General features: G+C 41.8%; 1 protein-coding gene across 5 annotated transcripts in view; it reads right to left on the bottom strand.

Annotated features, from left to right (window-relative positions):
- Positions 1-17,632: 17,632 nt before the first annotated feature.
- The window catches only part of MTA3 (metastasis associated 1 family member 3), a 201,811-nt gene continuing 194,651 nt past the window's right edge, over positions 17,633-24,792 (bottom strand). For 2 of the 5 annotated variants that reach the window (XM_077337772.1, XM_077337807.1), the window contains one exon: positions 17,633-22,618. In XM_077337772.1, the coding sequence (XP_077193887.1) occupies positions 22,474-22,618 (145 nt within the window). In that variant the 3' untranslated portion in view covers positions 17,633-22,473. The remainder of the gene's footprint in view (positions 22,619-24,792) is intronic. The other 3 variants (XM_077337780.1, XM_077337798.1, XM_077337790.1) reach the window with 3 other exon arrangements.

Below are 24,792 nucleotides of genomic sequence, written 5' to 3' on the forward strand. Positions count from 1 at the left end.
TGTAACTGCTGAAGAGACAGCGAGAAAGATATGCATTCAAATCATGGCTGTTGTTTCACTTCTACCTGCCAATAACCAAGGAGGTCTCCAGTGAAGAATTCTGAATGCATTTCCACACATCAGAAAAAATAGAGTTATGCCAGCTGAATGGTGTGGCGCTAAACATTATCATGCCTCCAAGCCCCTCCTCAACTTTTTGCTGTGTCGCTTTCATCTTCCACCTTTTCACACTTCTCACCCTCCATAAGTGCTGCTGGAAATGTCAGAAGAGAACAATGCACTTTACATGCGACTCTCTTCTGCCTGTCAGTCAAGCCAGGCAGCCAATCTCCTTTCTCCATGTTTTAAAGGTCCCGCAATGCCCGCTAATTTTTTTTTAATTCATAGTGCTCTTTTTAAATGCCTCATTCCTGATTTTTTAAAAATTAATCTCATTCCTGATTTTTTTTTGTGGGGGGTGGGACTATAGAGAGGTATGTTTTGTGTTATAACTTTGGGGTGGAAATTTATTTCTGGCATTGCCTGCACGCTTGTCTGCCTATTCGTTGCTCCAGTAAGTTAGACCTTTAAAAAAAAAAAAGAAATTCCTGTCCCCGGGAACAAGGGAGAGGGAGGTGGGTGCGAGGGTAGGACAAGGCAGGTGCCTTTAGCACATTTGAGCCTCCATACCTTCCCTCTGCTGGTTGCTCTCCTGTTGCTAAGCTAAATAGATTGGGAAATCCACTTTATGTGATTCCCCAACTAGCGCTTTAAAATGGAGAATGTAGCTAGCTGCTTACTGTCCAGACGCTTGGTGTTGGTGATGTCATATGGAGGGGCCAGAATATAATGGTTATATAAGGTAAGCATTTCTCTACATTTAAAGGGTGTGAAAATGCCTGAGAGTTGGTCGATATCAACAGTTTTCAGCAGATATGAAAATTATGATATATACGATTTTGCCTTTGTTGGGAAAAGTGCATATTATTTGTGACTGGTGTGTGTTTTTTTTCTGAAGGAATAAAAAGGTAAAAGTATCCCCTGTGCAAGCACCGAGTCATGTCTGACCCTTGGGGTGACGCCCTCTAGCATTTTCTCATTAAATTAATTGCACAAAGAGTCAATAACTCAGGCCATAAGACAATCCTCCATTGCGTCTGGAGTCAGCTAAGTTGTGCATCTCCTCACCAAGAAAGGTTTATACTGAATTTTAGTGACATTCCTGTGAGCTGCTTTGGAAGCTTGTCTTGGCTGAAAGAACAGATAAAAATATAAGTACTTACTTAAAATTTCACACTTTCAGGTCATTGAATTTTTCACAGGGCTCAGTACATGCAGAATCAGGACGGTGTAGTGTGAAGCATTAAGTCAGGGAGATGAGCTCAAGCTCTCACTGAGTCCTGAGAGTTACTGGGTGAGCTAAACCATGGATCTCTCAGCCTAACCTAAACAACATGGAACATAGGCAGTCACAAAGACCATGTATCTCTGAGATCTTCACCAAAAGGGTGAGCTAAAAGGGTGAGCTAAAAACTCAATAAATAAATGCCTTCAGTGTGTGTGAAAGAATACGACTCTAGTCTTGGAACCATTTGTCACACTAACATCAGAAAGACAAATTAGTCTCAGAGAACTGAAATCCCATCACTTTCAATGGATTCAAGCACAAACAACTTTCTTTGTATGTTAGATCATATCTTTGTAAGGTGGAATTTCTACAGAACAGAGAATGATTGTGGGATCCTTATTCTTCTCATCCCTGTGCCCTTTAAGGAGTTTGATGAGATCCCCCTGTACAAACTCACCTTCCTCCCAAGGGTGCTTGTTTCCAAACACAAGTTTCCAGAGAAGATTTTGAAGGCTTTCCTCATGGCAGGTTGCAGGCTTTGAAAACTGTGCACAACTGTTTGCTTGACATTTATATTAAAGATTTTGAAATGCCTGTCAGTCAAGTTGCTGTGTTGCTCCCATATGGTCCCATAATCTACCATCCAGAACTTGTAGTTTTTGACACCTATGCTTGATTATGTAGAAGCAGCTGTATATGCAGATGGCACTTTGGTCTGACATTGTAGGGTTTAGGGTTATAATGAACTGGAAAAGACAGGACTGTAAATTATTGGTATACGTGGAAGTTTACCATGCTACCGGGTCTGATTTCGGTAGAAAAATAAATACACTCATATTTCTACCTTCATTATTCTTAACATTGATCAACACTCACACAAAATAGATCACCTTATGTGTTATGCAGTAGACAGAAATGATGAGATTCTGGATTGTGGCACTCCAGACAGGCAATGTGTGGTGGGTCATATTAAAATCCTTACATGTTATATATTAGCACTCTAACCTGGATGGTTTAGGATAGCCCAGTCTTGTCATCTCTCTGAAGTTAAACAGGTTTGGCTCTGGTTAGTATTTGGAGGGAAAAACCACCAAGGAAGTCCCAGATGGCTATGCAGAGGCAGGCAATGGCAAACCAGTTCTATTCATTCATCTCTTGCTTTGAAACCCTACACCAGGGGTAGTCAAACTGCGGCCCTCCAGATGTCCATGGGAATTGTAGTCCATGGACATCTGGAGGGCCGCAGTTTGACTACCCCTGCCCTACACCATCATTGGTTGCAATGTGACTACACTTTATACACATATATATTTGTTTCTTTGCATTTTCACTTCATTTTGATTTCTTTTGATTTTGATTTCACTTCATTTTGATTTCTTCTGTCTTCTGTAGGTTTATCAGTGTGCACATGTGAGTTAGTTGACAGCACATGCAGCTAATACATCTCTGAGCAGCCTTGGTGATACAGCCAAGAATTTACCCACCATGGAGTTTAACTCTACATAATGATCAAAGTATGCCTCTATCCTTCCCTAACACATATTACTACATGTTGTGACATCACTTGAAACTCTGATCAGCTTCTGTCATACAAAACTGGTGGTGATGCTGGTGGGAAATTTCCAGACTAGCCGACATTAAAGAAGCCAGTAATCAATGGGATGGATGTTACTACACCATCACACATCTATAACGTTCTAGAGCTGGAAGGGGCCATCAAGTCCAACCGCCTGCTCAATGCAGGATCAGCCTTAAGCATCCATGATAAGTATCTGTCCAGCCGCTGCTTAAAGACCACCAGTGCTCCACCCACTATGTAATGTCACCAAGCTTGATTCCTTTGTGTAATTCTAGCTTCTGCCTTGCTTTTTGGTAAGCAGATTGCTTTGGTTTCTATAACATCCTTTATTAGGGTTTGCAGTATGCTCATTTGGCCCAGTTTTATCCAGTATCTGGGCATACCACTCGGCATCCATATGGCCAATTAGCTGGCCAAGCTTCCCAGGTTCATTTTCTTAAAAAGCAGTGCTTAAAGCCTGCTAATAGACAAAACATGTAGACAGTTACCTGCCTAATTTAGTCCGGGAAAACAGGACAGTCCTACCTTTCCGTTCTTCAAGTCAATGAGGGAAATGACGGGTAAGGACAGTCCAAAGAAATGCTTTGCTTCCTATTGCCAGGAGTTGTGGCTTCTGTCATTCCATGCATATTGGAATGCACTTTCCATGCACTTTCAATGTGTTTTTGCAGATGGATTTTACTGTGCAGAACAGGAAGATCTGCTACTAAAATGCATTAAAAAAGTATTAACCAACGTGTGTGGAATGAGAATTTGTAGGTCAGTCTGTGTTTTCCATTTCTTAGGCTTTAACTGGCTTCTAAAAGTACAATAAAATCAGAGTCCAGTAGCACCTTTAAGACCAACAAAGATTTATTCAAGGCATGAGCTTTCGAGTGCAAGCACTCTTCCTCAGACTATTCTAAAAGTAAGTAACTTTAAATAAAAGTATCTCTTTGTGGAATACCAAATTATCCCCCCAGCTAATAGTGATCATGTAAAAGCAATTGAAAATATCTTTTCAGTGTTTATCAATCCCTTCCTCAGCTCTTAGTCGTAATGTTGCAAGCAGTAAATCACCCGTGATGATCTTTATATTTTCAAAACTGGAAATAATATTTCATCATTCAGAATCAAGTCAAATGGAACCAAACTGGGCGATATAACATAGTGGGTGGGGCACATGTAATTAATCTGGTCTTTCAGATACTTTTGTCTTTGGAACCTGTGGAGACTGGAGAGAATTTGATATCTAAAAATCTGACTAAAATTTGCTAGTTTATAAATCATTTTATTTTCACACAGCCCACTGGATTCAAATCCATAACACAAAAATGTTGACATCTGGACCTACCATTTCTGTACAGTAAGTCTCTTTTCCTTTTAGTTGTATGCAATTAAATGTGGGAGAGAACAATGTAAGCCACTTTGGTTCTGCACTGGGGAGAACAGTGAGGTATGTATGAATGAAGAAAATGAATAAATATTAAATAAGTTCTTATTATGTGATGATCTTCAACATCTGTTTTGATTGGCATGTGAGGTGGAACAGCAGCCTATGCTGAAGTTAGCATCGAATCTGTAACATCATTTCTTGGGGTTCAGTTAGCAGACTGAGGCTGTTGACTTATACACTCATCTTCCGGTTCAATGGTTGTGCACATAGAAGAAGAGCTGTTTTTTCTAACAGACTACCCTTCTTCTCCCTACAACACACACCTAGTGAGGTAGGTGGGGCTGAGAGAACTCTGAGAGAACTGTGACTGGCTTAAGGTCACCCAGCTGGCTGCGTATGGAGTTGCAGGGGAATCAAACCTAATTCTCCAGTCTCTTATCCTCTACGCCAATCTGGCTCTCATAAACAATTAGACTCATATTATCACTACATATTAAAGGGTTGTATCCAACAAAATTATCCACTGCTAAAAAAGAGGAAGATAAAGGCCATGTTTGAGCTCATGGTACCTGAATGGAGAAAAGCAACTGAGAATGGAGGCTGTAATCAGAAGCAGAATTGGCTGAGACTGAGAAAAATAACTGACTGGATCTAACCCATTGCATATGGCAGGTGACATTTTTGATACTTCAATGCTATGCCCACTAGCTTGGAAATATAACTAGATGGGATTTACTTCTGAGTCAATTAGGATTCGATTTAAAAGCTAAAGTCCTGATCACACTTTACTGGCGGTAGGTTTTAGAGAAACTAAAGCAACCCCAGTGAAACTAATAAAAGGCAGGTATGCACAGAACTTGAGCTCAAATCTTATTTCAAGTTCAGCTGACTATGAGGACTTCCATAGCCACTTTTCTTTTTAAGTGCTGAATGCTACAAGCTAAGCTTTATATGAATTTCTAAGTATGTAATTGCCAAGGGCTCAAAACTTGGGAGACAAGAATTGCATACACAGAAACATCTGATTTGCACATAAATTGGACAGGACCAGCACAGAAACAATGAAACCAAAAAACTTGGAGCACAGGAATTGTTCCATTTTTCTTTCATCACAGCGAGCTTTGCTATTGCCTCAAATGAGAGCCGGAACAAATCCAGTAATGAGAAAGGGTATATTTGCTAGTCTTTCTCCAACATTTTGGTGGTAGTTAACAGGAAATACCAAGCCACTGATTGATAACACATCAATTAATGTTTTTCATTGTGGACCCCATCTGGAAACCATGAGTGAAAATGAGTAACTGAAAAGAATATCTTGATTTTGAAAAATAAAAATGGCTACAGGATTATTGATTACACTGTAGGAGCATTGGTGCAGCACAGGGACAGATCCTGAATCAGACCTGCTGCCCAATAACCCAGCACCCCCAGCCTGCCTGCTGAGGTGCTTCCAAGAATTAGAATCCTACCCCCAAGAAGCCATATGGTCCCTTACCAACTGGTGATGACCACTGCTTTAGAATGCTTTGGGCTGATCCTGTGTTGAGCAGGGGGTTGGACTAGATGGCCTGTATGGCCCCTTCCAACTCTATAATTCTGTGATTCTGTGATACCCACACTAACTTGGAATTGGGCACCACTGAACATACAAAGCAAACATGCTTAGGATCACACTGCATCCTTCAACACAGAGCCATGTGGCAGAACAAGCTAGGTCAAAGAAACATTGCGTCCAGTAGCACCTTTAAGATGAACAAAATTTTATTCAAGGTAAAAGCTTTCATGTGCCTGCACATTTTGTTAGGTACAGTGGGGGTTAAGGATTCATTTTGAAATTTGCCATCAAATTTGCCATGAATGAAGCTAAACCCTTCCATTATTTTGCTGCTTCAGTGGGAAGCAAAAATACCCTTTAAGGAACACAAACAGTGGCCCTGTAAAGAAATGCTTGGAGGGGGAAAATTTGTCCTGCTTCCCCCCCCCCCCCCTACACTTGAGCATGCTAGTTGTGTTCAGTCCCTGCTCTCTGGATTGCAGAGAAACAAGATGAGACAGCAACACCCAAAGAAACTTGGTGATGAGGGGACTTCCTGGATGCTTGTTTTCCAAGCAAGAACAGAGGCTTCTAGAAGCAAGCAAGGCACCTGGTATGAGGGGGGGCAACTTGTGGCTCTTGTTATTGCTCTTCAGGCCAGCACAAATCATAAATATGCGTGTATGCACACTACTCTGTCTCCAAGCAGGCAGGAGCTGCGGAGGCAGAGGGTGTGCACTGGAGGAAGTGAAATCTCCCACACACAGCAACGAGGCCAAGAATTCCCACCCCTCCATCTACTACATGGAGTCATAAGCTGAAGTTAGTAAGGCAAGGCAGGCTGTCTTTTTGTATTGTCCTGTATCAGTCACCATAGAAATTCATTTGGAGAGGGCTTCACCCCCGCAGGCTTCTTCTATATTCCTTCTCTTGGCACTGGGAATAAATGGCCATGGGTGGGCGGCATCTTGCAAGCCTCGGAAAGTGCAGAGTGTGTGGCATGTGCTACATAGTTAAACCAACTATGCTGGCAATCAGTAAGCCCAGTGAATCAAGGTTGCTGATTATATAGGGATGAGGTGCAGGTATGTAAGGTCCCAGCAGCCACTGCTGTAGACCCAGCCCCCAACCTGGATACATGGTCAGAGGAGATGCCCTGCCACCCCCCACGGAGCTCCAGGACCACAAGGCAGTGATGCATCTTGTCATAAATAAATTTGTTTAACATATGAATTAAACAAAATCAGAGTCCAGTAGCACCTTTAAGACCAACAAAGAATTATTAAAGGTGTGAGCTTTCAAGTGCAAGCACTCTTCCTCAGATGATATGATATCATATCAGACGATATATAGCCATCCTCAAGTACATGTAGAGCTGTCACATAGAGGATGGAGCAGAGTTGTTTTCTGCTGACTCAGAGGATTGGACCAGAACCAATGGAATGAAATTCATTCAAAAGAGTTTGGCTTAACATCCAGAAGAAGTTCCTGACAGTTAGAGTGGTTCCTCAGTGGAACAGGTTTCCTCGGGAGGTGGATTTTCCTTTGTTTTTAAGATGTTTTTAAGCGGAGGCTAGATAGCCATCTGACAGAAATGCTGATCCTGTGAATTTAGGTAGATTATGGGGGGGGGGGGAGGCTTGTGTCTGAAGGGATTGTGTCTGAGCTTGGCTCTTGTGGCCCTTTCTTGCATGCCCAGAGAAATGCTGTTCTGGTGTCAGAAGATGAATTTCCTCCAGACCAGACGGTCAAGGGATTCTGGTTTTTTATTGGGGGGGGGGGGGCATTATCAGGATACGGAATTGAGATCACTGGTAGCCATACATTTCCTGCACTCTGCAGGGGGTTGGACTAGATGATCCTGGAGGTATCTTTCATAGAGGTCTGTATGATTCTATGAAATATGTATCTATGGATATTACACAGACTCGATGACAGATATTTTCTGGTTCTATACTCTTTTTACAACCAAACAGGTATTTGTAATCACAAATGTATCACCTTTTATATGCTTCCCTGTTTCTGCCACACGTCTCACTCACTGAATCCCATGTGTGTGTGTGCGTGTGTGTGTTTTGTTAGATAGAGCCCTATTGCTTACCCTTTTCCCTACAGTTAACCAGCATTCAGCTGCTGCTAGCAGATAAACATGCTGTGGTAGCACAGTCTCAAATTGTAAATGTGCTTCAGAACAAGGAGATACAAATCACAATAATTTAAATGTGCGTTCATATAGTCTTGGGGGAGAGTATATCAGTAGCATGCCTGCTCAACAAAGCGCATAGAAATGTCACAACAAATACTGAAGCAAGCTGAACAATTAAATATGTATTTTCCAGCAAAAAGAGGGGGGGGGAGATTAAAATACATTCTGTGGGGAAATGTGGAAGGTCAGAGAAATGGAACATCTACTCTCAGATAACTGAAGAAATTATGATGGGAGGAAGGGGAATTCACTCATTCCTACTCACCTCCTATTAAATGTCAAGAGGTAGGAGCATTTGTGGCCTCCGCTTTGTAAAGTGCACTGGGAAGTAGTTTGCTTCTGAGCCTAAATTTATGTGCTGTTCTGACCTTTAAAGTTTCCTCTGGTATGGGGACCCCATATGCCTTAGAGATCATCTCTTCTTTCATTTGCTCCTGTTCCATTCATCAAATCAGGCTGCTTTTCAGGAATCATCTTTGTGTGTGATGTACCAAAAGAATCAGGGCCTCTCGGTCTGTGCAATGGCCTCCCTCTGAAACAAAGAAATGGGTCCCATCTGAAACTTGGGAATGCAAAGCCTTACTTTTCCACTGGACTTTTCTGATTTCTTTTTATTGCTGCTATGAAACATTTTGAACATGAGCTGGAAAAGTGACATATAAATTCTAATGAATGCATTTCCAGAGGTACTTTAGCTCTGACCATCAACAACTCCTTTATGGAAGTAGAATTGCCTTCCTTATCTGAAGACAGAACACTCTCAGTAATGCTGAAATGAGAGGTGATTGATACTTGGAAATATGAAGATTTGGTTCAGGGAGAGCGCCGTGGAGGGGCACGGAGGCAGGCGTGGGATTTTGCAAGGAGGGGCATGCGGCAGCCATTTCAACCTGCCTCCTTGGTAACTTAGAGTTGGCAGAGTGGTGGGCAGGCTGGCGGGTGGCACTGGCACAGTCTAGCCAGCTGTGTAGGCGGAGGTGGCTCAGCTCAAGGGGAAGTTGACTGCTGAGGAGGTGTAGGCAGCACCAAGTGGGGAGGTAGGAAAGTAGCTGGCTGCCGCCTTGTGTGGTGCAGCCTCATTGGCACAGTAAGAGTATCATAGAATCATAGAATCATAGAGTTGGAAGGGGCCATATAGGCCATCTAATCCAACCTCCTGCTCAATGCAGGATCAGCCCTAAGCATCCTAAAGCATCCAAGAAAAGTGTGTATCCAACCTTTGCTTGAAGACTGCCAGTGAGGGGGAACTCACCACCTACTTAGGCAGCCTATTCCACTGCTGAACTACTCTGACTGTGAAATTCTTTTTCTTGATATATCGTTGTATTTGTAGTGCCTATATCGGTGTACTTGTAGTTTAAATCCATTACTGGACGTCCTCTCCTCTGCAGCCAACAGAAACAGCATCCAGCCCTCTTCCAAGTGACAACCTTTCAAATACTTACAGAGGGCTATCATGTCCCCTCTCAACCTCCTTTTCTCCAGGCTGAACATTCCCAAGTCCCTCAACCTATCTTCATAGGGCCTTGGTCCCTTGGCTCCACATCATCCTCGTCGCTCTCCTCTGTACCCTTTCAATTTTATCTACGTCCTTCTTGAAGTGAGGCCGCCAGAACTGCACACAGTACTCCAGGTGTGGTCTGACCAGTGCCGTATACAATGGGACTATGACATCTTGTGATTTTGATGTGATGCCCCTGTTGATACAGCCCAAAATGGCATTCGCCTTTTTTACCGCTGCATCACACTGCCTGCTCATGTTTAGCTTACAATCCACAAGTACCCCAAGGTCTCGTTCACACACAGTGTTACCTAGAAGCGTATCCCCCATCCAGTAGGCATGCTTTTCATTTTTCTGACCCAGATGCAGATCTTTACACTTATCTTTATTAAATTGCATCTTGTTCTCATTTGCCCATTTTCCCATTGTGTTCAGATCTTGTTGAACTCTGTCTCTATCTTCTGGAGTATTTGCCAGTCCTCCCAATTTGGTGTCATCTGCAAACTTGATGACTAGTCCCTCCACCTCCTCATCTAGATAGGACCTGCAGTAATAGCTTTAAACTACCTGTAGAATGGCACTGGCTACATATCAGTTTGGGTTTTTTTTCAGTCAGAGTACTTCAATGGTGGAATCGGCTTCTTAAGGAGGTGGTGAGCTCCCCCTCAATGGTAGTCTTTAAGCAGCTACTGGACAGATACTTTTCACTGTTTTAGGCTGATCCTGCATTGAACAGGGGGTTGAACTAGATGGCCTGCATGTCCCCTTCCAACGCTGTGGTTCTATGACTCAATAGAATTTCCATATTCAGAGGCAGGAGATGGCAGAATACCTACCTAGGGGGCAACACCAGAGGAAGACCTTCGTTTCAGTGCTTTGTACTCCTTCTAGGAACATTTGGCTTGTCACTTTGTGAAGCTGAAAGCTGCTGGACTAGTTGGACCTCTGGTCTGATCCAGCAGGACTGTTTGTACAGTCTCTGCACAGGAATCAGCTTTCAATTTCATGTGCTGATGACATTCATTTTGAGCGACTAATAACAGACTGTAGGTCACGTGTATCTTTAACATAAGGAACAACAGATTTTAGCTTTAATACACGGATGGGCAAGTCATTTCAGAGTAAACAACACATCAGAGGGAGGAAAGCTTTCATTGAGTGGAAAGGGGGTAACGACCCTGAAGTCTTAGAATAAGCACATTTCAAGACTGGGTCTATATTCCTTTGTGAACTATTAGAGGATATGTCTGAGATCTAAGGAATGTTTTTTTTCTTTCTTCCTTAAACACTGGCTCTTTGTCCTGTGGTCTAAAACTTTTAGATACAGGCAGCAAAACAATGGAGGGAAAGGTTGTGAGAGGGGGGGCTTGCATTGAGTGCTGTGAAGGCAGCTTACAGCCCAGAATGTGTTTTCATCACCATCAGCACCCTAGGATTTGACTGTAATAATTAAAGGGGCTCTGACAGGAAGGATATTAACTGCTGCCTGGGTGCTAACAACTTTCCCCCTTGCTATTGGCCCTTCTCAAGAACAGTAAAGTGTTGATTCAAGGCTGCAGTGTATTGAATAAGAGAATAGCTGACACAGTGTAAAAACAACTCATTGATCATGCTGACACCTAAAAAATAACTTTTGCTCTTTCATCTGCCAATGAGAATGGCAAGAGTTGCTGCTCTGTCACATTACAGCAAAATCACAGATGGAAAATGTGTGTGGCAGGTTATTATTTTTTTTTGGGGGGGGGGTTGTTTGTTTTAGGCATTGCATATAATCAGCTTTTGTCCTTGGCCTGGTTTGTTGTATTTTGGTAATGTATTTGAAAAGCCATAAATAAAAGAAAGCAGAACTAGGTAAGCATCTGGAACTGAAAAGCATTGGCTGTAGATATATCAGAGATAGATTCACCTTTGTGTTAATGTTACCCTGGCTCTGATGGAAACATCTATGAAAGGAAAGCCCACTTCTCGTAGGAACTGGATACACAAACAGCCATGTCCTGTGCTAAGAAGTCTTAGGAAAGGGATTGAAAAGAAAATAGCCAGATATTTACATTCCATTGGATGAGCAAACAACTTGACTGGAGGGGGAGTGCTGAGCCTCTGGGAGAGGCAAGCAGCACTTTCCTTCTTGTTTCCTTAGATGTAGACCATACTGAGTTCAATGGGACTTACTCCCACATAAGTGAGCATAGGAAAGCACCGTTTTAAACAAGAGGATATATGGACATGTGAATTCCTCCTTGTTTCCAGATGTTAGTCCAATGGGCAGGGCTACCATGCGGTGGGGTTTTATGGGACCCACAATAAGGGTGTGAGGTCCCATGGGTACTCTCGGTCCTAGGTCCACTTGAAATAGCCTCTGAGCCTGAAATAGCTATGAACAATAGAGAAGTGCTGAGTTTTATCTGGTAGTTTTGCTTACTTTCCTGAGCCACTGATACCCCACTGTGGAGTTTGTCAGGAACTGGAACATCTCCAGCTTTTGGTCGTTGCAAACAGCAGCTTGAGTGGCTGAATTTTTGAATACAGATATCTCCCAAAGGAACATGAACTCATGTTTTGCATTTTTGCTTGTTGAGAAACCTAACAACTTCTGACAGCAATTCCAAATGTAGTTTGTGATAAATTACAGCTGGGAGGGATTCCCTCTCTGTGTGTGACTGCAATTCTAATGAGAGTGCAATTAGTTCTGGCAGCTTGCCTCCTTTTCTGAGTTTTCACAGTTCCAATGACTGTTTGAGCAGCACAGTTATTATGCTATGCAGGATGGAAAAAAAGCTAAGATGGCCGAACAGACTTCATATTTTGCTTCTTTATGGGGGTCAGCACGATATTCCACATCAATCAGACTGCAAGGTGATCTCACAGGGTTACAGCTCAGCTGTTGTGCTATACAATGAACACTGAAATTAATGGATAAGTTTGTAGTGATCAGTAAGGTGGCCAGATCTATGGGTGAGACTTTAGAATTCATGGCAGTAAAATTCTAAGCACTCTGTGAGGAGCTTAGAAAGGATGGCCTTCATTGGTGAATGGCATCAAAATGGGAGAGAAGCTTCAGTCTAGGTGACAAGTGGTACATCCTGATACCAGAAGTTCTAAACTCATGACCATACCAACTGAGTCAGAAGCAATGTTAACACCAATAATTAATAGGAAATAAATGATCAGAAACATGTAATGCACCTGTTCATGGACTGAATCACTTAATGCTAGCACTGATTACTGGAAAACATTTCAATTCCACATCATAATTTTTAAAAAGGAAGCTGCAAAAGAAATCCGTGGAAATGTTGGTGCATAATGAAGATTCATCAATCTGCATTTGTGTTTTCATTAAGATGAAATTGGATGTTCCCCATTGTTTTCCATGGCAAATTTTCCTAAACAGACACTCTTTCACCAAATGATATCAATAATACACCATCTCTTCTAAAGATTCCCTAAATTTCAAGTGAATTGGGCAAAACAGTCAGATTTTACAGGCCATTAAAAGTGTCCCCAGCCATTCTTTCTGCATAGCAGAACAAGGCACAAAAATAACCACTGGTTTGCTAGAACAGCTCTGGGTTTTTAGCCAAACATAGTAACTGTGAGTAAAAGTATTCCTTCTCAAGTATCTGAATTGTGAAGTGGCAAGAAAAAGAAAAGAAAAGAAATTTACCTATCCAAATCCAACCAATGAAAAAGACAGAAAAACAGGTAACTCACTAACTGAAGGCACCCAGAATGGCCAACAAACCAAACCCCAAATAAGACCAGCAATGAAGAACATGGGCAATTTTGCATATTGAAAAAAATAGGATTACGCCAGAGTTATGGCATAACCCTATTAAATAACGCACCCACAACCATTCCTCACCTCCTGGCTCTCTCCCTTCCTTCTGCCACCTTTTTGTACTTCAGGGCATTCTGCACGCCAGCTTGAAATGACTGAGGAGAGGAGCACACTATTCTTGCAACTCCCCTCCACCTGTCAATCAAGCCGGGCAGCCAATCACCTTTCTCCCTTTTTTAAAGGGCTCACGATGCAAGCTAATGTTTTTCAAAGTAAAACTTCTCCATTTAGATGCCTATCCATCTAATCATAGATGCATTGGGTTTTTTTAATGCCAATACTTTTGGAATCATTAGTCTTGAAGCAAACTTGTTCCCAATTGGGGGGGGGGGGTAGAGGGGCATGCACAGTGTGTTTAACTGGTGTGGAATAGTTTTTTCCCCCCACTTTGCCTGGATGATTTAACAATTTAACAAGTATTCATTGATCTAGGCAGTTTCTTTTTAAAACAAGAAAAAAGAAACTCCTCAAACCTGGTAGAAAGGAGAGGGCAAGCACTGGAGGCAGAGATAGCGCTACTTTGGCTCTGCACATTTCTTTGGTGTGTGGCTTGCTGGGTGCTTTCCTCTTGCTAGCGCAAGATAGTTGGGGGAATCCACTTTTTGGGATTCCCCAACTTTCGCTTTAAAATGGAGGATGTAGCTGCCGGTTTGCTGCTGGGATGCTGGATGTTGGCAATGTCATGCAAAACACCAAATATGGCATCTGCAAAAAGTGAGCCTTTCACTTTATTTTACAGGTGCGAAATGGCCCCAAAAAACAACTCCAAAGCACAAAAAATACAGTAAAAGCAGAAGATCAAAAATAAGCTAAATATTGAACTGGGCAGAATGCAAAACAACAACAAAGATGATACCTCTTTTGAATTCCACCCCCACCTCCATATCAACTGTTGTCCCCCTTACTAACTTTCCCCCAGGGGAAAAGAAGAGTTGGTTCTTATATGCTGCTTTTCTCTACCAGAAGGAGTCTCAAAGTGACTTACAATTACTTTCCCTCCCTTTCCCCTCAATAGATTCCCTATGAGGAAAGTGGGACAGAGAGAGCTCTGGCCAGACTACTTTGTGAGGACAGCTGTATCAGGACTGACTAGTTCAAGATCACCCAGCTGGCTGCATGTGGAGAAGCAGGGAATCAAACTGGGCTCACCAGATTAGAAATTGGTGCTCCTAACCACTTGCTTTAGGATGCTTTGGGCTGATCCTGCGTTGAGCAGGGGGTTGGACTAGATGGCCCATATGGCCCCTTTCCAACTCTATGATTCTATGATTCTACACCAAGTTGGAGAAAAGACTAGCTATTAGCCACAGTAAATTTATCAGGCCACATCTGTCAAGAAGCCCCATATCTAGGCAGGATCTGGACAGCAGGATGTTAGATATCTCTTCCAAGAGCACACCACACATATAGTGCCAGATGACCAAGATAATGAACAGTTGCTGTTTAAAAATTCCCTCCAAGGAAGACTATGTGACTGGCCAAGGCAATTCACCTGATTGATTGCGCTGCTAAGACTGGATGGAAGAAATGCTGTTTCTTGGGGAGCAGGAATGCTAAGAACTTTTAAAAACTAAACTTTCTGTTGTTCTATCAGTATACATGCTTAAAAAAATATCCATAGGTTGGATCAGGTCAAAAGTTGATTTGCGCTGTGATGTACAGTCCCCAACAGCTGCATCACCTGAGCCTGTTGATGAAAGTGGATTGGACTGGATTGCACAAGGGACAGAAGCATTCAGCTTCTACATGGAGATGAGAAGATTCAGGTGGGAATAGCTTTCCTGGTTAATGACTTGCTGCCTTTCAGTGCTGGAAGCAACAGACACAAATCATCAAGTCCAAGTCTGGTTCACATATCCTTACTTTACCCCCTGTCCTCTCTGTTTAACTAGGTCAGCAAATATCATGCTTGTTTCATTCTGTTAGTAAAAAATGATAAAAAATTTGCAATCTGTGCCTTGTGGAAGACAGACCTGGGTCCCCAGACGGTTACTCAACAAATTTACTTAGACTGATGATTCATTGCCTTTACAGTGCAGATAATTTATTAATAGTTGTTTGTGAGAAAGCAAGCATCAGGGCTTCTAGGAAGGAAGTGCTAATTAACGTCAAACCCTCTGGCAGCTTTCAAACAGAATTGTAGCGCATAGTGATGCCGACCCTCCCACAGGGGAAAATGACTTATTTAATTGTTGCTTCAGCTCTCTGTAGTCCACCCCAGATTTGCTTAAAGAGAAATGTTTCAAAGAGCAATTTACAATTACAGCTTGATTATTGAAATGCTCCCTTTTTTTTAGTTTTATTGACAACTGTTCCAAGTCTAATGGTCTTTCCAAGACTGTATTGATATGTGTTGGAATTACAATCAGCAAGTAATCTGGTGAAGTCAGCACTGTTGTTAGGCTGTTTAAACAGCTGAGCCGTACCTATGTGCTCACTAGTGACACTTAATGGTCACTCTGAAGTTGCAGGGAATTCTCAGCCATGTGCTCTGGGGATTCCTTTGCGTAAGGTGGGCTCCCACACTCTTCCTATTTCTTCAGGAAGAGGAAGAACAGATCAGTATGCTCTGAAGCAGAGTGCAGATTCCATTAGTCTCTCTGTTCTCACTGTTTTGCTGATGGGTGAGGATGTAATCTGCTTGATAGGGGCTTACAATGTGTTTTCTTTGTAACTATATTTTAAGCTTTTGTACTCTGCTTCAGTCCCCTTCAAGGATCGTTGCCTTGATGTGGCGAAGGGGCTTGCGTAGCTCAGTGAAGCTATGACAGACAGGTCATAGCTGAGAGCTCTGACAAAAGGTGATCCACTGGAGAAGGAAATGGCAAACCACTCCAGTTTCTTTGCCATGAAAACCCTATGGACAAGTTCAAAAGGCAAAATGATATGATGCCGGAAGATGAGCCCCTCAGGTCGGAAGGTGTCCAATGTGCTACTGGGGATGAGCAGACGGCTAGTACGAGTAGCGCCAGAATGAATGAAGCGACTGGGCCAAAGCCAAAAGGACGCTCAGTTGTGGAAGTAACTGGTGGCGAAAAGACAGTCCGATGCTGTAAAGATTTTTATTCCATAGGAACCTGGAACGTCAGATCCATGAATTACAGCAAGCTGAACGTGGTCAAACAAGAGATGACAAGACTGAACATCGACATTTTAGGAATCAGTGAGCTCAAATGAACAGGAATGGGTGAATTTAATTCAGATGACCATCAGGTATACTACTGTGGGCAAGAATCTCTCAGAAGAAATGGAGTAGCCTTCATAATCAATAAGAGAGTAGGAAAAGCAGTCTTGGGATACAATCCCCAAAATGATAGAATGATCTCAGTTCGAATCCAAGGCAAACCTTTCAACATCACAGTAATCCAGGTCTATGCCCCAACCACTGCTGCTGAAGAGGATGACATTGACCAGTTCTATGAAGCCCTATAACACCTTCTAGAAGCAACACCAAAAAATATGTGCTTATCATCATGGGGGATTGGAATGCTAAAGTAGGAAGCCAAAAGATAACCGGGATAACAGGCAAGTTTGGCCTTGCAGTACAAAATGAAGCAGGGCACAGGCTGGTAGAATTTTGTCAAGAGAATACAATGGTCATAGCAAACACTCTTTTCCAACAACCCAAGAGATGACTTTACACATGGACAACACCAGAAAGTTAAATTCATTTTTTTTGCTTTTATTTGGGCCTATTCAGCTATACTGATCAGCTGTCCATTTTGCTCCCTCCTTCCGAACATGGGGAAGCAAAAAGAACCACTGAAATGGCTGCCAGTAGAATTCACACAAAGACTTGCCTAGCGTATGCTGCTTCAGGAAAGAAATGAATGGACTTAGAAGGGTGTAACTCTGCTTAGGATAGTTCTGATATCTGGTTTTATCTGCATTCTCATTTCCCTCACTTTTAAGTTCCTATTTCTTATGGGGAGGGTTCTGTTCTTCATGTATTTTGCTTGCTTCTAGTGGTCAATTTGTTATTACCTAAGTTTAAATCTCCAGAGATATATCTGACATAACTTGACGTAAAATAAAATTGACCACACCAGGAAATAAAACAAGTGTGGAACAGGGGGGAAAACAACCCAAAGACACTGGAAATTACAAGCTGGGGGTATGAAAATGCAGAAAAGCCCATGACTTTTTGATTTCCTCATGTTCTTCTAATTCACCTTTCCAGTGTATCTCTCTTCCAAGTATCTGTGTACAACTCTCAAGGATTTTGGCTGACTTTACATTTCTGAAACTTACAAGCAAATACAGAATCAGACATTTGTGTAACAATGAAGCTTTATTATAGACAGAGCTATTTGCATGAATGTCCAGCAATATTTGTTCTGTGCAGAAAGTACATACACTTTACCAAACTTCCCAAGCTCTCACATCCCAACTCCCTCTACTGCACAAATGAGCACATACATTCCACTTTGCAGCACTTTCTGTACAGAGGATTAAATTAAACCAGAAAACAGGACCCACAAATTAAGTCTCTTGCTATGCCATGCCCCTGATAGGGCAGACACCAAGGTCAATAGATATAAATGAACAGGACCAAATAATGTTGAAACTGTACATGGCAGCTGATTCAGTGTTTTGAAATTCCCTCAGAATTCAAGAGCATAAAGATGTTTTTTTAGTGAAGGAACAAGCTAGAAAATAATTAATTTGAACATTCTCTATTTTCCAGGTGGTATTTGCTAAATACCAACTGCCCTCTGATTCCATCCAAAATATACAATCTCTTTCTCACACACACTGACAGAAATCTCTGTAGAGAAGCACTTGTAACTGTTGTGAAATTCATTTCCTTTTTATGGTAATAATTATTACTACCACTTAATATTTGTATAGTACTTTTACAAGCACTTTGCACATATTATCATACTGTAATCCTTACAATAACTTTGTTAAGTAGGCAAATATGAACCCCGTATTGCCAATGCTTAGCACTACGGGCTGGTGCTTAGAGAGAGCTCCTTGGAGGAAGTGCCAGATAAAAGTTTTGGCCCGATGACACAGGGTTAGCTATCTACCATTTATTGTATCATATAAGTACATTTAATAGTTTTTTATGGAGTCAGATTAAAGTTGCTAACTCCCAGGTGGTGGCTAGTGATCTCCCTCAATTACAACTGATCTCCAGGTGAGAGAGATCATCTGGAGAACATGGCTATTATAGAAGGTGGAATCTATGGCATTTTACGCCACTGGAGTCCCTCCCTCCTCTTCTCAGAATCTCCTGGCATTTCTCAACCTGGAGCTGGCAACCCCAGCTGGGATACATACTTTAGCAGTCAGGACACAGCTATTGATAACAGCAACACAGCTGCCAGTCTGCATTGCACTCTCCATCTTAGTGAGATATCAGCTATCTGACTATTTCAACAAAGGCTCCAAGGTGGCTCACACATTATAACATCCTGTTCAGCATTTCTAGTTTCCAAGGGTTAAAATCTGAATCCCGGACTGAGCCCACCCCAACACCCCTTACTGTTTTATTAAAAAGGACAGATGACATGAAATGAGATGAGATTAACTGGTGGCCGTAAAGACCTAGGTATTTTTGACTGTTAAAATGCCAGTCCTAAAACACATTCACCATTGTCTGGAGTGGCAAGATAGTTAAGCGAAGGTATGCCCTTCATGGTGAGCAGCACCAGCCAACCCAGCTTAGTGTCATGTGGGGGTGGCAGGGCTTGGCATTTCTCAGCACAATTCATGTGCAGGTTAAAGAAAGTTGCTGGTAGCACTGGCCATGTCTGGAGCTAAGGTTGTCTTAAATGGGAAGTCAGTGGGTTGCCTTTGTTTCAAGAACCACACTTCAAAGCTGAGCACAGCTGTTCATGCAGAACAGCCATTTTGAATAAGTCAATAAGCTCTACTTTAACCCAAGGATTGTTACCATATGACTTGGTTTTGTGAGGAGAGCTGCTGTCACAAAGCTTTTAATTGTAAGATGTGGACATCTAGCTATGAGCACTAAATGTGGCCTAGTCAGTGTGAATCATAGAATCATAGAATCATAGAGTTGGAAGGGGCCATACAGGCCATCTAGTCCAACCCCCTGCTCAACGCAGGATCAGCCCTAAGCATCCTAAAGCATCCAAGAAAAGTGTGTATCCAACCTTTGCTTGAAGACTTCCAGTGAGGGGGAGCTCACCACCTCCTTAGGCAGCCTATTCCAGAAACAGATATCATGGAGGATGGGGAATGAGATGAAAAATTATAGGCTTTCTAGAAATCTTTAACTTTATGGATACTGGCACTACCAGAGGATGTGATGCAGGTTAAGTTGTGAGCCTCCTTGAACTGTGGGCCACCTGCCAGTCTTCTCCACAATCTCTACATTCTCATCTCATGTCAGTAGGAGAGAATGCTGATTGCAGAGAAGGAACAGTAAAACTACCAAGACTGAAGCTACCTATGAAAAGAGAAAGCCACAGTGGTGATGGTGATGATTTTACTCTCCTTTCTCCACAGCCAACTTGCTCTCCTCTGGGACCTTTGGCAATCTTTTACCTCAGCCTCATGTTGAGAAGAGCAAGAAGGGTTGGTTGAGGTTCAACAGTGCTGAGGAAAGACAGTTCTCTGGTTAACTTCAGTCAGTGCCCAGGTTGACCTCTGAAATGGGAAAATGATTGCATAATTGCACCTAAGCACTGTCTCTCAGGTCCTTCCACTCTATCTCGAACTACTAGCAGGTCCCAGGAAAGCTGTGGAAGCCAAGTACCTGAAGGCAGTTTTGGAATTTATAAGGGCTAACAAGCAGAAAATTAATCCCAATAAAATGGAATTGCTACTGGTAAGGGTACAGTCTGACATAGGAAATGGGTTATCCCATTCTGGATGGGGTTGCATCCCTCTAAAGGAACAGGTTCATAGTTTGGGGATGCTCCTGGAATCAGGCATCCTACAGGTAATGATGGTGGTCAGGGGTGCTTTTCATCAGCTTTGACAGGTGAACCGGATGTCACCCTTCGTGAGCAGAAAAGATCTTGCCACTGTAGTGCACTGCCTTGAAACATCTAGATTAAATTACTTCAGTGTGTTCCATTTGGGGTCACCTTTGAAGACTGTATAGAGACTACAGTTAGTACAGAATGATGTTGCCAGAGTATTGACTGGAGTGGGTTGTAGAACCCATATTGCCCCAGTCTTTTCCCATCAACACTGGCTTCCAGTTTGTTTCTAGGCTCTATTCAAGGTGCTGGTGTTGAAATGTATAGCCCTGTAGAGCCTGGGATCAACATACTTTAAGGATTGCCTCCTCTCATATGATCCTACCTGTACAGTCTTTGGAGGCCCTGCTTTAGTTGCCCATGCCATCTGAAGCTAGATGGGTGGCAATCGGAGAAAGGGCCTTTTCTACTGTGCTTCAAAATTTTGGAACTCCCTCCCCAAGGGAGTCATCTGTCTCCCTCTAATTGGTGTAATTCCCCAGCAGGTGATGTTTTGTTATTGGTTTTGGTTTTGGCCCTCCTAGTATTGTTTATATATTTTAATACCATTATTTTATCATTTTAACTATATTTTAAATTGTTTTAAAATGTTTGCTGCCTTACGGACCCTGACAGGTGAAAAGGTAGCACACAAATGTTTAAAGAAAGAAAGAAAATCCTACACACTCAGATGCAGTCTGGCAATTAAAAACGTTATAGTTCTATATTTAATATTAACAGTTATAGTACTGCATGTCCGTGCTTGGGGTGGCTCACTGGGCCTACAGTAGTCATGTGGCTCTCTTAATCATTGTGATATTTGTGAATGTGGCTGTCCACAAGCTGCAGAATGAATACCACTGGAGTAAATCACTTAGGGATAACTCTACCATTCTTGAGCTGAATATGGACCATTTAAAAATACAGCCATGGGGATCAGGCCTACAGTATGGCAAGCCTAGTTTCACATGACAAGGCACAGGGGTGGGAGACAATCGTGCCTAGTCTCTCAGTGCTGTGTGCCCAGCCAGGATCAGCCCCTTGTAGCATTTTTAAATGGCTCATGTTTGAGTCTCAAATGACAGTAGAATCCCTGAGTGGTCTCTGGGGATGCCATCATGTCTAGTTGTGTCCTTATTCTCTTAGCTATGATGATTATTAAGAAGGCCACTAGTCCTCAGTGTCAACTACTCTCTGGAACAAAAAAAATGCTGACATTGGCACGTACAAAAAAGGATTACCAAGATACTGCCCATTATGTGTTTTTGCACATTCCAAAGGAATGGTATTAATGCAGAGCGTTTTAGTAGTAATGAGTACAATAATGATTAGAATGTCTGTCACACTGAGTGGCATTTGTGAAAGATTGTCTAGGAAGCATTCCTTTCATGTCAAGACACTGCGGAGTTATCAGTAAATATAGACAGAAATAGGTTTTTAGTTTCATGAAAGAAATTAACCCCCAAAGTGCAATTCATAAAAAGCTACCACAATCAAATGTTACTTCTTTTTAGGATGTGATAGAAAGTTACCTTCAGAATTGGTTATGCAAGATGCTTAGATGCCTGATTCAGCCAGGTCTGCTTCAGAACATTTTTGATCTTTGCCTTTCAATTATAGTGTATTTGGCACTTCTTAAAACCATCATGTCTCTGGTTGGGCATCTCAAAATCAAGGTAAGGCAATGCAATTTGACATTTGTGCTTCACAAACCTGGCTTCATGTTCAGGCTAGTACAATTTAAACTGAACTTCAAAAGGCAAAACCAGTGGTGTGTTATGAATATATTTTAGGGTAGGTTCAGATGGCTGTGTTATTTCTGTGTAATTTATATGATTTATATGAATCACGATGAGATCCTCTTTCATTTTCTTATTAGCAGGAGAAGTTTGCAGCAGAAGTTTGTGTTCCCATCTTCTCATAAGTGAGCCATCCTCTGTGATTATTAATGTTTTGAAAATGTTGATAGAAACCACCTTATAGCCTGGGAAACCTGCCCCAGATTTTCATTGCATTCAGGAGAAAGAGTAGAGTTTGAACAAAGTGAGATCCAGTCCAGTTGCTGTCTTCATAGAAGGAATTATCTTCTGTTTGATTTGGGGGCGGGGGGAATATTTTGTATAGTGTGATGCTTTGCAAATAACCAACAAATAGATTTCACCATCGCTGCTACTACTATATCTTCAACTGAGAATGATTGCTCACAATGTCATAAGTCTCTTTGTGAGTCATATGGGATTTTGTCTTCCTCAGAATTAAAGTGCATGGAGTCCTACAAGCTCTTTTCAGCTGTGATCGGGTAAGCTGCTTACGACGTTTTCTACAGGGAAGAAAAAGAAATATATGGACATTCAGAGGTAAATCATTTTGCAATAGAAATTTATCAGAAATACAAAATAGTTATTCTGTCAATCACATACATCTGGATGACTGATAGATAAGAAACATTTGAAGGAAAAGAATATGTTCATCCTACTGCAAGCCAACGTAAACATTTCATTTCCTTCTTGGCCCAGTTTGTATGTTGTTAGATCAAGGTAGGCTCCCTGTGCTTGTGGGTTGTGGCTGCAACCCCTGCTGCTCTGGGAGGATATGAAATAATGATCTTGCACGAAGGGCCATTACCAGGGCTGTGTGGGGTGCAGCCTTATCTAAAACTATCATAGCTTGGTCTACATAGTCTGTCTTCAGGAGAAAACATTGGAAGTAAAATAATGAAAACCTTATGTAAATAAAATACATTTGAGATATCTGAATTGCTTTCGTATCTCAGATTCATCATCATAGCATAACAATGAAACCACAGCACTGATATACCCTATGGTGAAATGTCTTGCACCCCAGAATTTACTTCAAAGTTTATTATAATTAATCCTGCTGTCTGGTCTCAGAGGTTGTAAAGTGCTTTTGCTAATGAACAGCGGTGACTAACACCTAGGTGCGATGCCAAACGGTGGAGAGTGACTTTTCCTTCAAGACAGGAAGAGACAGAGGGTCTGCCAAACTGGGCAGGAGGTTATAAAGACAGCTGGATATGAGGAAGACTCTCCTTTCATTGCCCTCTTGCAAGACAGTCAACTTCCCTCTAGTTTTCCAGAGATGACCCTGAGATACTGACTCTAAATAATGGATTGGTTCCCATTATTTCAAGAATTAATAATTTTTCTAATTTCCTCTATTTTTTTCATTATAGGAGTAGGTGGCGGGGAAAAAGGATTTGTGGTTTATTCCCCAGCCCCTCATGCCATGGCTGGTGCCATACACTTTTACAGCATATTTGCGGACAGCAGTGCACAGGTTGTGTGTTGCTGGGACTCCAGGGAGGGTGGGGATTTGAATTGGTTTTTACCTGCTGCCATTTTGGATTTTAAATCTGTAAAAACTTATTTTTAAACTTCATTGTTATTGTAGGGAAACAAATCTAAAAACAAATAAAAATAAAATAAGTATTCCTCTTTGTTATATTGTTTGCTCTGCCTGTTGTGATGCATGTACATTTTATGTTCTTATTAAATAACTTTCTGCTTTGAATACAGTCTGCCTGATCTCTGTGACCCACAATTAGCCCTTTTTGTTTCTATCTACTGTGAGACAGAAGAGGTCATCAGTTGATCCCTACTTCCTAAAAGAGCTCTGAATTCTCTATAAATTGAGTGAGAAAAAGGAGGGAGGCATAAAGATAGAGTGAAGCCTTTGCCCAGCAAAGCAGAGGAGGGCTCCTGAGGAGCAGAATGCCCTAATAACCAAGACTGCTTGATGGAGGGAGACAATGACCCAAAGAGAAAAAAGTTAAACAATTGTTGGGAAAAGAGAAGCCTCACTGACAGGAGAGCCCAGACAACAACTTACATTTCACTCCCATATGAACTGGAGCACGGCTTTTTGAAACCCATTTCCCCACAAAACAACTGAGATTGAGAAAGTTATGATTTTTAAAAAATCAACCCAAACGAAGAAAGAACATCTCCAAAGTTTCCTCTCTGTAAGTCTTTTGGAGGATTACTATTGGGGAGGGGGGCATCAGCTGCCACGGATAGCTTTACCCAGAGATTGTTCCATTCTAATAGAAAACTCTAGTTTTAAAGCAGAGGTGGCACAAAGGAAGAACTTAGGGGCTGTTGTTGTTGTTGTTTTTCTGGAGGGGTAAATGAGTATTCCAATAAAAGCATTGTGATCCATTGCCATGAATTTAATTATTCACTAGGTGAATGATGCATCTCCAGAAATCTACCTGAGGAAGCTCACAAAGTAAAACATTTTAAAAATATTAAAATAACATAAAATCATTAATAATAACAAGCCATTAATATCCCAACCAGACCACAAAAACAATACATTGCTAAGGCTAGAAGCAGACTGTAAACCCATTTACAAAGCTAAAATCCCTTAGTTAAAAGCCTAGGTCAAAAGAAGTGTTTTAGCTTGGTACTTTAAATAGTAGGGTTTGCACCATGCAAGTACTTAGCTGGTACTCTGGCAGGAAAGATCAGAGAG

Source organism: Paroedura picta, chromosome 1 (assembly GCF_049243985.1).
Source record: "Paroedura picta isolate Pp20150507F chromosome 1, Ppicta_v3.0, whole genome shotgun sequence".
NCBI lineage: Eukaryota > Metazoa > Chordata > Lepidosauria > Squamata > Gekkonidae > Paroedura > Paroedura picta.